Source organism: Protopterus annectens, chromosome 8.part1, assembly GCF_019279795.1.
Source record: "Protopterus annectens isolate FY-2018-M chromosome 8.part1, PAN1.0, whole genome shotgun sequence".
Classification (NCBI taxonomy): Eukaryota; Metazoa; Chordata; order Ceratodontiformes; family Protopteridae; genus Protopterus; species Protopterus annectens.
This window is the reverse complement of record NC_056742.1, coordinates 350,971,006-350,983,501: the sequence shown is the minus strand read 5'-3', so window position 1 is coordinate 350,983,501 and position 12,496 is coordinate 350,971,006. Positions and strand designations below refer to the sequence as shown.

General features: G+C 37.4%; 1 protein-coding gene across 1 annotated transcript in view; it reads left to right on the top strand.

The window, feature by feature from the left end:
* Nucleotides 1-12,496, top strand: part of LOC122810347 (fatty acyl-CoA hydrolase precursor, medium chain-like) — a 520,290-nt gene that overhangs the window by 437,496 nt on the left and 70,298 nt on the right. The window contains exon 12 of the mRNA XM_044081928.1: nt 6,372-6,444. Within this exon, the coding sequence (XP_043937863.1) occupies nt 6,372-6,444 (73 nt within the window). The remainder of the gene's footprint in view (nt 1-6,371; nt 6,445-12,496) is intronic.

The window sequence follows — 12,496 nt, the reverse complement described above, 5'->3', positions numbered from 1 at the left end:
AGAAAAGCTAGTAGTCTGAACTGGTTTACATGCTGCTCTGATAAAGGTCAAGTGGCCCGTAGACTGCTTGTAGCAAACACTACTGGAAACAAGTACCCACATTATAGTTTGATCAGATAAGTCATTTATAGACTCCAAGATCAGGTTTTCTCTTGCTGTGGAAGCAGGGGATTCTATGTGAAGTTGGAGACAAATAACATTTTTTGACACTGCTATTCACACATGAAGAATGAGATAGCAGAGCTTTATGTGCTATGATGGAATGCAGAATGATAACGCTTCAGTTTAGACAGTTTTAACAAGTTTGGGATTTTCTTCAAAATGGGATTTAAGACATTTACTGATGCATAGGATGCTGTGAGAATGATTCAAGAGCACGAGCCAAATGATGATGACAAAGCAAGTGAGACAGAGAAAACTGCAGGAAAAAAGAAAGGTTTAAGAAAGCCCAGACGTTGAAGCTCATAATACTGAAAAAGTAAGAACCGGTTTATATTCATTAATCAAATTACAATGCCACCAAACCCAGGAACGTCGAGATGAGAACATCGAAACTTAAAAACATTGCAAGACCTGACTATCGCAATCCACATCATCGAAGGGAAGACAAGCAGCCTGTCATCCATTTGATGATGTGGACTGTGATACATACATCTTGCAATGTTTTTACATTTCGGTGTTCTCATTTTGATGTACCTAGGTACGACAAAACAGTAATTTGATAAACTAATATAAACCCATTTATCAGACATGGTGGGTTAATTCTTTGCAGAGTGTGAATGTTGAGTCAGTATTCAGTAATGTGAATTGATAACTATATAAATCTTGTAGAAGAAATGTTATAACCTGAATAATACAAACCAGAAGATTTGAATGTTTGAAACAAGTTTGGATGACACTAGGGGGACTAGAGTGTGTGGAATTAAAGATATAACCCAGCAAGATTAAAGTTATGGGATAATTGGCCCATTATTTCCTTTGAAAATGCTGTCTATAACTGGATCCCTTATATTTGCACTCCTGCGTAAAGACACGGTCTCACTTCCACCTATTACTCTGACCTACAACCTCAGAAACCAAGCCCTTTCAGGTCCTTCACTTGTAACAATTAGATGTAAACTGCAGTACACCAACCACAGTTTTACGCTGCTAGTCCTTAAACTGTGGCAGGAGTGCCCCCCCCCAGCTTAAAGGATCTTCCCACCTACTCTGAATTCAGAGCACAACTAAAAGCATACCTTAAAAATCTGAGTCAAAGCAAATGCCTTATCTAAGGCTATATAATGTAACTCTCATTTAGCCCCAGGATTGCCGAAACAATGTCATCTTCACCCCTGAGCTGCAGCTATCCTTTGATCATTTTTGTGTATACATGTACATAGTATCCCTCACTTTTCTTCTCTACATAAAGTAGAACTTTTTCACAGTTTTTTCTCACATTCTCCTCTCTCTTCTGCTATTTTATTACTCCTGTTCTACTTCACCACTATTGTACTACATTTTTCTACATCCTGCTACAATGTATCCATATCCCACTTATGTATAACTGGGCTATTACTATTTGATATTGCTGTACCTATTTCATATATCCAAACTCTTTTCTGTATAACATTTTTTATTTTATATAACTCTGTCTGTTTCAAGAAACCAAACTATTTTTTGCCCTACAAGAACTTGGGGTGGGCCTAAAACTGGTCATTGTTGATAAATGACCTACATCTGTAAAACATAAATAAATAAATACATACTAAAAGATTTTTTTATTTCATTTTACATAATTTTATGAACAAGTCAGGAAAGCTTACTTGTTTGGCTCATGCACTACATATAACTAAAACCGGAACACCACGATAATGAAATGATTGCCCCTGGGTATAACATCATACGCAGAGACAGAACAGGTAAAAAAGGAGGCGGTATGGCAATACTTTTCCAATACCACCTCACTTTTGAACAATTTGAATGTAACTCCCAAGAAGTAAAAGACATAGAACTAATTCTAGGCAAATTAAAAGTCAACTCCAACAAACACATAATAATTGCAGGTGGATATATCCCACCAGGTAATAATAATACTATCATACTAGAAAAAATACTAAACTGGATGTCATCCTCCCTTCCTCATGAAACTATAATATTAGGAGATTTCAACATAGACTGGTCTGACTGTTCCAGCCAAAATCCCTCCACCCATATAAACCTCCATGGGTTCAACCAAATTATAACTAGAACTAACAAAAGCTCCAAACGTCAATCTATATTACTCTGGATTCTGCTATCAGACCCCACACTGGCTCAAAACTCAGGCTGTCTTCCTGACAGTCTGAGTGACAATCAGGCAACCTACTTAATTAGGAGTCGACCCCACCACATTAAACAACCTATCCTCAGAGTAGTACATAACAAAAAGACCTTCAAACCTAAAGACCTAATCAATTCACTAACATGCATAACATAACATGGGCTCCCTTAAAACAACTACCTCTTGATGATGCAGTGCAGTACTTCAACTCAACCTTCTTAGACATCCTAAACTATCATGTACCCCCTAGAACCATTAGAATCAGAGCTAACTATGCTCCATGGCTAGCAAAAGATACTAAAACCATAATGAAAGAAAGGGACAAAACCTGGTTACAATTCCATAAAAAAAAAAAAACAACATTACAAGACAAACCTATCATGAACTCCACAATAAAGCAGAAAGACTAGTTAAACATGACAAAACTACCATACAACCATGCAGGAAAAGTACTCCAACAACCCTCAAAAATTCTGGGCTACTATAAATACTTTACTGCACCCAGGAAAATCCACCACTTCTAACCCTGTATTACCAAACAACCATGAAAATATCCCCACCCAATTCAACAAATACTTTACTGAAACAGTCCAAGCCCTAGCCAACACCCAAAATACTACTGGTAGCCCCTTACCTACAGAGACCCCAACCCACACCAGCATAACAAACAATTCCTCCAGTTTCTCCCTGGAACCAATCCCTACTAAAACTATTGCAAAACTTCTCAAGAAGCTGAAACCAACCACTCTGGCAGCTGACAACCTACCTGCAGACTTCCTATAAATAACTGCTGAAGTAATAGCCTACCCATTGTCCATTCTCATAAATAGGTCAATATCAGAACAGAAAGTACTTCACACCTGGAAAATATCACACATTATTCCACTGAACAAAGGGGGTAAGTCCCTTGAACTTACTATCGCCCTATTGCAATCCTATCACCTTTATCAAAAATATTAGAAAGGGTAGTTCATGCCCAGCTAATTCAATACCTACTAAAAATAACCTGCTATCAATATCCCAGCGTGGCTTCAGACCTTCCCATAGCACTACTACACTACTACACTACTACTCTCCTTCACCAACATCGTCAATCACCATAGAAACAATGGTCTATTTTATCCTGAGTATTCCTAGACCTATCAAAAGCCTTTGACATGGTGAACCATAGTATGCTCCTAGGAAGTCTAGCAGCACTTAACATAAGCTCCTCCACCATATCATGGTTCAATAACTACTTAACAGACCATCAGCAGACAGTTCTTTGGCAAGAGCAACTTTCCCCTCTGTTACCAGTAGGCATAGGTGTCCCCCAAGGGTCCATCCTAGGACCTCTGTTATTTTCACTATTTACTAACCAAATAGCCTCATCCACAGTCTCTGCCTCAGTTGTGCAATATGCATATGATACCACCATTATATGTGCCTCCCCCACCCTACATGAACTAAAAGCCATAACCCAAAAAACTTCTCCTTAGCCGAAGAATGGTTCACTAACATAAAACTTATTCTTAATCCCAAAAAAAGTAAACTCACTCTCTTTGGCCATGGTAGATCTCCTCCACCAAGTAATGATTTTACCATAACATCTAGAGTAGCATACAAATTACCCCAACCATGGTGGTACAGCGGTAGCGTTGTTGCCTCACAGCAAGAGGTTCTCCTGTTCGATTCTTGGCTGGAGTGCCTTCTGTGTGGAGTCTGCATGTCCTCCCTGTGGTCGAGTGGCCTCCGAAAGACATGCGTGAATGGGCATGCCTTCGCTGAAGGTTGGGTGTCGGACTGGCAACTCGGCACCATAAAAAAAAATCTATTGCCAATCATTAGCGGACCGGAATTCTGCTGTGACGACCTCTAACCGGGAAAAGCCGAAAAGACAAACAACAACACACAAAACTATTAGGTGTTGAAATCGACAATAATCTAAGATTTGACATTCATATAGCCCAAACAATTAAGAAGGTTAACAAAAAGCTTGGTCTCCTCTACAGGAATAGACAGTTCATCACTAAACCTACCAAGGCCACCTTAGCAAGACCCCACCTCTTATCCATTCTCCTTTATGCCTTCCCTATCTTTACTAATCTTCATCACAGCGAAATAAACAAATTGGAATCCTGCTACAACAAGATTGCTAGATTTGGTACTGATTCCTCTCATAGGTCCCACCACTGTCTTGCCCTTAATCAACTAAATTGGAACAAATACTCCTACTAAACCAACTCTCAATAGTGCATATACTCTACTACCTCCCTGAAAAACCCCAGCACTTCAAAACTTAATTCACTCTACACCACCACCAGGACCCTATGATCTAGTCATCAGAACCACATAAATGTCATCAAACACAAAAATGATGCAGGTAAATCTCTCTTTGCCTGCACCATCGCCAGAACCTGGAACTCACTCCCAAAACATTTAACTTCTACCACCACTACTTCCCAATTAAAAAAAACTTCTCAAAACCCACTACATATCTAACTGGCATTGCACATGTTGCTCCCCAGGCTAGGCCATATCACTGCACTGGTGCTAGGATTCTGCTAGGGAGCAAATGGCTGCTCCATATGTCCTGTTGCTAGAAATATGCTTAGTATCAAATGGTCGCTACCCAACTTGAAAAAACAAAACAAAAAAAAAAAAACAAGGGTTCTATCCTTTATACTTATATTAACACTGACTTTCTGCCAAATATCTGCTAACTATTTTTCATATATATTCAATGTTCTCTGATGTGATACTATTTTTGTACCTATATTTGTGCTTGGAGCCATCTGCACTCAATTGTACTCCTTATATGTATCTTATATGTATATTATTATTATGTTTTCCTTAGATGCTGCTGTTATCCTCTATGGAATTGTATTGTTTGCTTGGAGCTTTTCTCCACGGGCCTCCACTGAAAATGGACTTTCCTGGTTAACAAATGTAAAATAAAATAAAAATAAAATCTCTCAAGAGACATGAAAGGGTTTATAATTTGTAACAACATATATTAATGTGCCAAGCAGGAAGGGTTACAAGGATGTATACCTTAGGGTACGAAATATGAGTTTAATAATTTAGGACATGAATGTTTATCTAATCTAGTCAATAAAAAAGAATATTTATTTAAGAAAGATGAAAGATTATACCCTGGATAACATTTGGAAGATGAAGAACATGATTCACTGTTAAGAGGGCTTTGTGCATTAGGAAGCATCTTCCTCCTTTTAAAGGACCTGGAAAAGAGTTTTCAAGGCATTATCCACTTACACTTGGTGACTTGTTAATGCATGTTCATGGGTATTTAATGGAGGATGAACCACAGTGATAGCATATAGTATTCAGAGTCAGATCATGCTCAAATGAGGCCCTAGGCAGGGTAAAGAATCAGGCCTACCCCACCCAGATCCCCCATGCCCACAGCAGCCTCTCACCACAGCCATTCCAGTGTCCCATTACTTGGCTATTTCTCCCCGTTTACCATAAACATTGTTCAAACCTGTCAGTATGTGTATTATTTTCTTCTTTACTTCTACAATGGTTGCAGATATATGGATTTAATTTAGAACTTTTATTTCAGATTTTATAGTACAAACATGGATAGCTATTTGCTAAGCAAACAATACAATCTCACAGTGAAAACAGACTTGGCATGAACAGTAAACTTCTCTGATGCTTTAACTCCTATAATCTTTAGCATTCTGCTGCTGTACCCACTGTACATAAAATCCCTTTGTATGTCCCAGAGGTTGTTCGTGCAGTCTTTCGTTTCTTTGAACACTCTGGCCAGCCTCATCCCTTGGGATTTGATAATGTTTCTCTTTGTTATCTGGGGATTTGGGGGTGCACACTGTGGTTATATATGCAGTATGTTCACCGTATTAGGCTTTGTACGGATTATTAAAAAGTCAAACAAGGTGGGTTAAATTGTTCTTACTAGTTTAAAAAATTACTTTAATATGCCAAATAAATGAAAAGTTAATGTAAATGAGCTATAACAGTATAGTCTAAAGTAATGTACTCCCTTTGTGACTGATTAATTATCATTAACAGATTATATGGATATTTATTCTTTTCCGCACAGAGAATGCAACAGAAGAAGAAAAAATATTTAGCAAAACCGTTATGGCATACTGGAGTAATTTTGCACGCACAGGGTAAGAAATGTTCATTATTATTTATGTATATAGACAGTGACATTTGTTTATGTAATTGCTCAAAGTTAAAACTGTGAGTATGCATACACATGCACACAGGTATACATGCACACACTCACACTCTTGTATTTGCATATTTCAGAGAATTCAATACCTGAAAACTGTATTGTATTGTAGTATCAGAGAAATTAAAACTGTCATTTAGAGAAAGGTTCAAAAACAACATGTCTATAACAGAATCAAATGATAAGCTTTTAAACAAGCAAACTGTATCACACCCCTCAACTTCTTTGAGCAAGAAATCTGTACAAAGCCTAAAATAATGGAGGCAGGAAGACCCAAAAATAGGGACAGATTTTAAATATTGCTCTTATAGAAAGTTGTTAAAATAATATGATGCATGTTAGCATGCATTTGCTGAAGCCCTCAGTGATTTGCCAGAAAAAAACACACATTTTCTGAGGAATTGACCAAAAATATGAGCCAAAAATCAGGACATTTTACAAAAATCAAGACAGTTGAGCGGTATGAACTGTATCTAGAATACTGCAATGGTTCAGCTATGAAATGCCTACTTCCAGGAATCCAACAAGATGAAAGTCCAAACAAATAACTAATACTCATGGGAAAAAAATACATTTTATGAGTTTTTTCAAACAGTGATAATATAAATAAACACACACACACACACACACACACACACACATATATATATATATATATATATATATATATATATATATATATATAATTGATAAATGATAAATTATACTAAGTGTAAATCCATTTCCACTAATCCAGTGGGTTAAAAAATCTACTGAAACTAAAAAAGCAAAAAAAAAAAAAAAAATCTAAGTATATGCCATGTTCTGAGGGTGCAGAGCCCCATGCCCCTCATGACATGAAGCCAGACTTAAAATGAAAAGGTTAAAAAGCACATAAAAATAACTATAACTTACCAATCAGATAATGGCATTCCCAGCAAATGTCGAAAAAAAAATACAATTAAACCATTACACCATACTGATTAAAACTAAATTACATAACTAATAAACTAAAATTAAAATCTTACAAGGCATTAAAAATAAACCTAAACTTTACAACACAGTACCTTGATCATCATTCTTCTTCCAGCTTTTTCCCAGTTAGGGGTTGCCACAGCGGATCACCTGTCCGCTCATGACTGGCAGTGGAGTTTTACAGTGTCGAGTTGCCAGCCCGGCGCCCAACCTTCCACAGAAGGCACACACACACGCACTCACACCTAGGACCAATTTAGAGTGTCCAATCCACCTGCAGCATGTCTTTGGGATGTGCGAGGAAACTGGAGCACCTGGAGGAAACCCATGCGACCACAGGGAGGACATGCAGACTCCACACAGAAGGCACCCCAGCCGAGGATCGAACCGGAGAACCTCTTGTGGTGAGGCGACAATGCTAACCACTACACCACCATGGCCACCCAGTACCTTGGTCTTCATTACACCATATTAAAACTAGGACTAAACTAATTAAAAAATGCTAACAAGAGATTTACAGCTTATTTCAGAACAGTACTAGGAAATCGCCTAAGAGGTAGTCCCATTCATAAAACCTACAGAAACTAAATAAAGCTGTATCAGATATACAACATGCAAAATTACAACATATTATGAAATGATGTGAAAAGTAATACAAACTCAAAAACAGGGAAAAGATATGAAGAATATGCAGGGGTCTTGTTTAGGTGACCGATGAAATATCTTCTACTGCAGGATTAGGGACCTTAGTTTGTGACTTGTGGCTTAATTAGACATTATGAAATATACTCCTTAACCTTACAATAAAATATATTTCCTTTACTATACACTAGACTTCCAGATAGTCCATATTTATTTATTTATTCATTATTTATTTATATTTGATTACCTGGAAAGTCTGACTGGATAAGAGCCCATTTTCAGGGAAGGTCTGAAGAGAAAAGCTCTAAAGTATTACAAATCATTTTAAGAACAATAATTTTACAGTCTTTAAAATAATATGAAAAATGAATACAGTTTAAATAATTATACCAAATTAGACATAATATGAAAATATTGGTTAAGAGTAGATAGTTATATGACAATGATTTAGTATTTAAAGAAATGTTAGCCAGTTTATAAAGAAATTAAAAGTAAGAAAGTGTAATACAAACAAGAAATGCAATACAAAATGAGAGAATAGCAGGTTTATGGTAAATTTAGAAAGAAAACCAGGGGAGAGAAATTGATAGATGTAAAGAAGTAAGTGGAGAATGGAGAATAAGAAGATTTAAGGTATGAATAGGTATTTGTCCACATTTAGGGATATAGTTTATGCTCGTGCTGAGCAAGAACAGAGCCAGCTTTTAGCTAGGAAGCCTTTCAGAATCGTTTTAAAGTATAAGAGGGAGGGCATTGACCTGATGGATAGAAATAAGGAGTTCCAGGCCTTAGCAGCATGGTACAAGTACAGACAATGTCCAGCAGATCTGATAGGTTTATAGACAGACAGGAGTGTTTGGTTCATTGCATCATAATGACCAACTAGGAACATAGTTGCGTAGAGTGTTATTTAGTGCTGGACAAGCATATTGATTCTGGATAATTTTATAGGTGGCAAGAAATTGTGAATATATTAGATGATGGGATAATTCTAACCAATGTAGGTTTTTTAGTGCTATACAGTGGTGGGTTCTGAAAGGGGTATTAGCTGCAAACTTAGCAACTATGTTATGGGATTGCTCAAGTTTTGATTTTTGTGATGTCTGAAGTTTAGTAAGGATGGGAGCACAATGAAGAGGTGTAAGGAAGAAATATGTAGTGCAAGTGTAGCTTTAGTTGCATTGGTGAGAATGTTTTTGTTCTATAAAGCATCTCTATTTTTTATGAGTTTTTCTTATGCAATTTTTGCATATGCACATTGAATTTAAGATTATCATCCACTATCATCCCTAACAGTTTGCCATAAGAAGTGAGTTCAATGGTTGTATTACCAAGAGAGAGGATTTTAAATTTTGTTTTTTCTTGGGAGAGGCATTTTGGGAAAAAAAGTAGCACTTTGTTTTTCTAAGGTTTGAGCATGAATTGTGAGTTACAGAGTCATACTTCAGTTGCTGTTAAAGCTTTCTGAGTAATTATTTGGAGGTGTGCCACATTGTCAGACGCAAAAGAGTGTGGAGTCATCTGCATACTGTATTAGGGAGACCTTTTGTGTGGATATGTGGAGGGTGTTGGTGAGAATGTTAAAGAGGAGGGAACGAAAAATAGGGCCTTGTGGTACACTGGTGGTGACTGGGAGGTATAGAGAGAGAGAGGGTGAGGTTCCATTTTACTGATTGATACCTATTGGAGAGGTAGCTCAGGGTGGACTGAGAAAGACCTAATGAGAACATGTGAAGTAGATGTTTGCTGTGGCAAACTGTGTGGAAGGCTTTAGACAAATGTAGACTAGTTTGCTGTTATCTCTAGCTTTGCTGACGGTATCTATATAGATTAGAAATGCAGTGTTAGCACTATGGGAAGAATGGAAGCCATGTTGTGTGGGGGACAGGAGTTCTTCCTGCAGGAGATAGTTTAGTAATTGTTTCTGAATACATTTTTTAAGTATTTTGGAGATGGGGATAAGATTGCTATTGGTCTAAAGTTAGTAATGTTTGTTGAATTTCCTCCTTTATACAGAGACATAATATGTGACTTTTTCCAGACAGAAAGAATGTGGGATTCCTGGACTGACCTATTTCTAAGGACTGAAACAGGGTAGGCGATGCTATTGGCTGCTATTTTAAGGTACTCGCTTGGAAGGTCATCAGCTGAAGAACAGCATGGTTTATGTTTGTTTTAGAGCAGTGATATGTGGCTTCTGGGAAGGGCTATGATTAGACAACTGGGAATCCTTGGTTAGAGATGCTATACTATCTATGAAATAAGAGTTGAATTGTATTGCGGTTCAGAATGATTAGTTACTGAAAGAGGGGTTAGGGTTGAACTTATGGCTGGGGTGCAAGATTTCTTTAATAGCTGTCCAGATGTTTTTAGGGTTGTGTTTAATATTATTCTGGAAGTTATTATAGTAAAGTTTTTTTGTCTTCATTAATTTGCCTTTTTGTACAATTGCAAAGAATTCTTAAGTTTTCAAGATATTGAGGTGTTTTATATTTTTGCCATTCTTTCCATGTTTTTCTCTATCCTGCATTAGCATTCTCCTCTTTTTGGATAGCCATATTGCATTATTTGTTTTTAGTCTCTTCCTCTTAGAAGGTGCAAGGTAGGCCATTTAAGGTATTCGGGAAAGTTCTGTTGAATTCATTTACAGCATCATCTAATGGGAGGATTTTCAAGAAGTTACAGTTAGTAGATGACAGGCTAGTAATGAACATTTCTAGGTTAAACTTGGAAAGGTTGTGTTGTTTTATAAATATGCTGTTTAAGTGGACGTGTGAGATGCTTTTTTTTTTTTAATTTCTCCAAGTCTCTTGGGTTTCTAATACTATGATGGGAATGTACCCCATTCCTAAGTCAAAGTATAATTAAAGTTCATGAAATTAATATTGTTTCAATCTTTGATATTAGCAAGAAGTGCTCTCCAGTAATGACTCCTTCTGTAATTCATACTGTAATTCATATGGAGTTACATGTATCAGTAACATATCTAAGTACTATTGTAAATTCTTTTTATAAGACTTGTTGCTCCTACTACTATTGGAACTGGCTGGGTATATCCTTCTTCTACATTACCCTTGTTTCTGCCTGCAAATCCTGGTATTTTATGACTTTGTGTCTCTCTGTACGTAGGACACTGTAGTCACTGAGTGTAGCAATTCCAATGATCAATGCTACTTTTGTCTTCTTTTCCTGGACTACTATATCTGGTTTTCTCCCATCTATTTTTTGAACTGTTGGTAATGGGTGATCCCATGTGATATAAACTTCATGATTTTCTATAATGCTTTGTGGCTCATGTTTCCAGTGTTTTTCAGCTGCTTCAATATTATAATATTTGCACAATCCCAATACAACAGCCTTACCACATTATTATGCATTTCGGTATGCAGTCCTTCTGCCATTAGTATATCACAACCAGCAACAAGATGTGTTTCCAATTCTGTTTTAAAAAACCCACATTTGTCTGTTTCTCCAACATGTTTAATGGACTTTGTAAATCAGCATGTATGTAATCCACATGGTCGTTGCATTTAGGTTGCTGTGATGAGTGCTTTTTTTAGGAATGTGTCTAACTGTAAAAGGAGGCTAGTTGTTTTCATTTTGAGATGATAGCTCATGATTAGTGCAGTGACAAGATCATACTGATGCCATGCCTTCCTTGTTTACTAGGAGCTGTTTGCTGTGCACATAATTACTTTGTCTACAAAGATAAAGTAACAGATACTTTAGTTAAAGCAGTGTTGGGTGCACTGCAATATACACATATACTCCAGTGTGCTCAACTGCACTAGAAAGCTATTTGGGTTGTCTTGCATACTTCTCAACTGTACATATTTTCACAGAATGTCCAGATTTTTGCCTTATATTTTTGGTCCATTTTTCATAAAATTGTAGTTTTCTGGCAAATTCGTGGGAAATCATTGAAAACTGAAATAAGAAAATAATGACAGACATTTGAGTTTCAGACTTCATATCCTTCAGGACAGCAAGAGGTTCTCCGGTTCGATCCTCGGCTGGGGTGCCTTCTGTGTGGAGTCTGCATGTCCTCCCTGTGGTCGTGTGGGTTTCCTCCAGGTGCTCCGGTTTCCTACCACATCGCAAAGACATGCTGTAGGTGGATTGGACAGTCTAAATTGGCCCTAGGCGTGAGTGTGTGTGTGTGTGTGTGTGTGTGTGTGTGTGTGTGTGTGTGTGTGTGTGTGTGTGTGTGTGTGCCTTCCATCGAAGGTTGGGCACCGGGCTGGCAACTCAACACCGTAAAACTCCACTGCCAATCATGAGCGGACATATGAGCCACTGTGGCGACCCCTAACTGGGAAAAGCCGAAAGAAGAAGACTTCATATCCTTCAGAAAATTTCATGCTAATGCAAAACCTATTATTGTCTTAGGT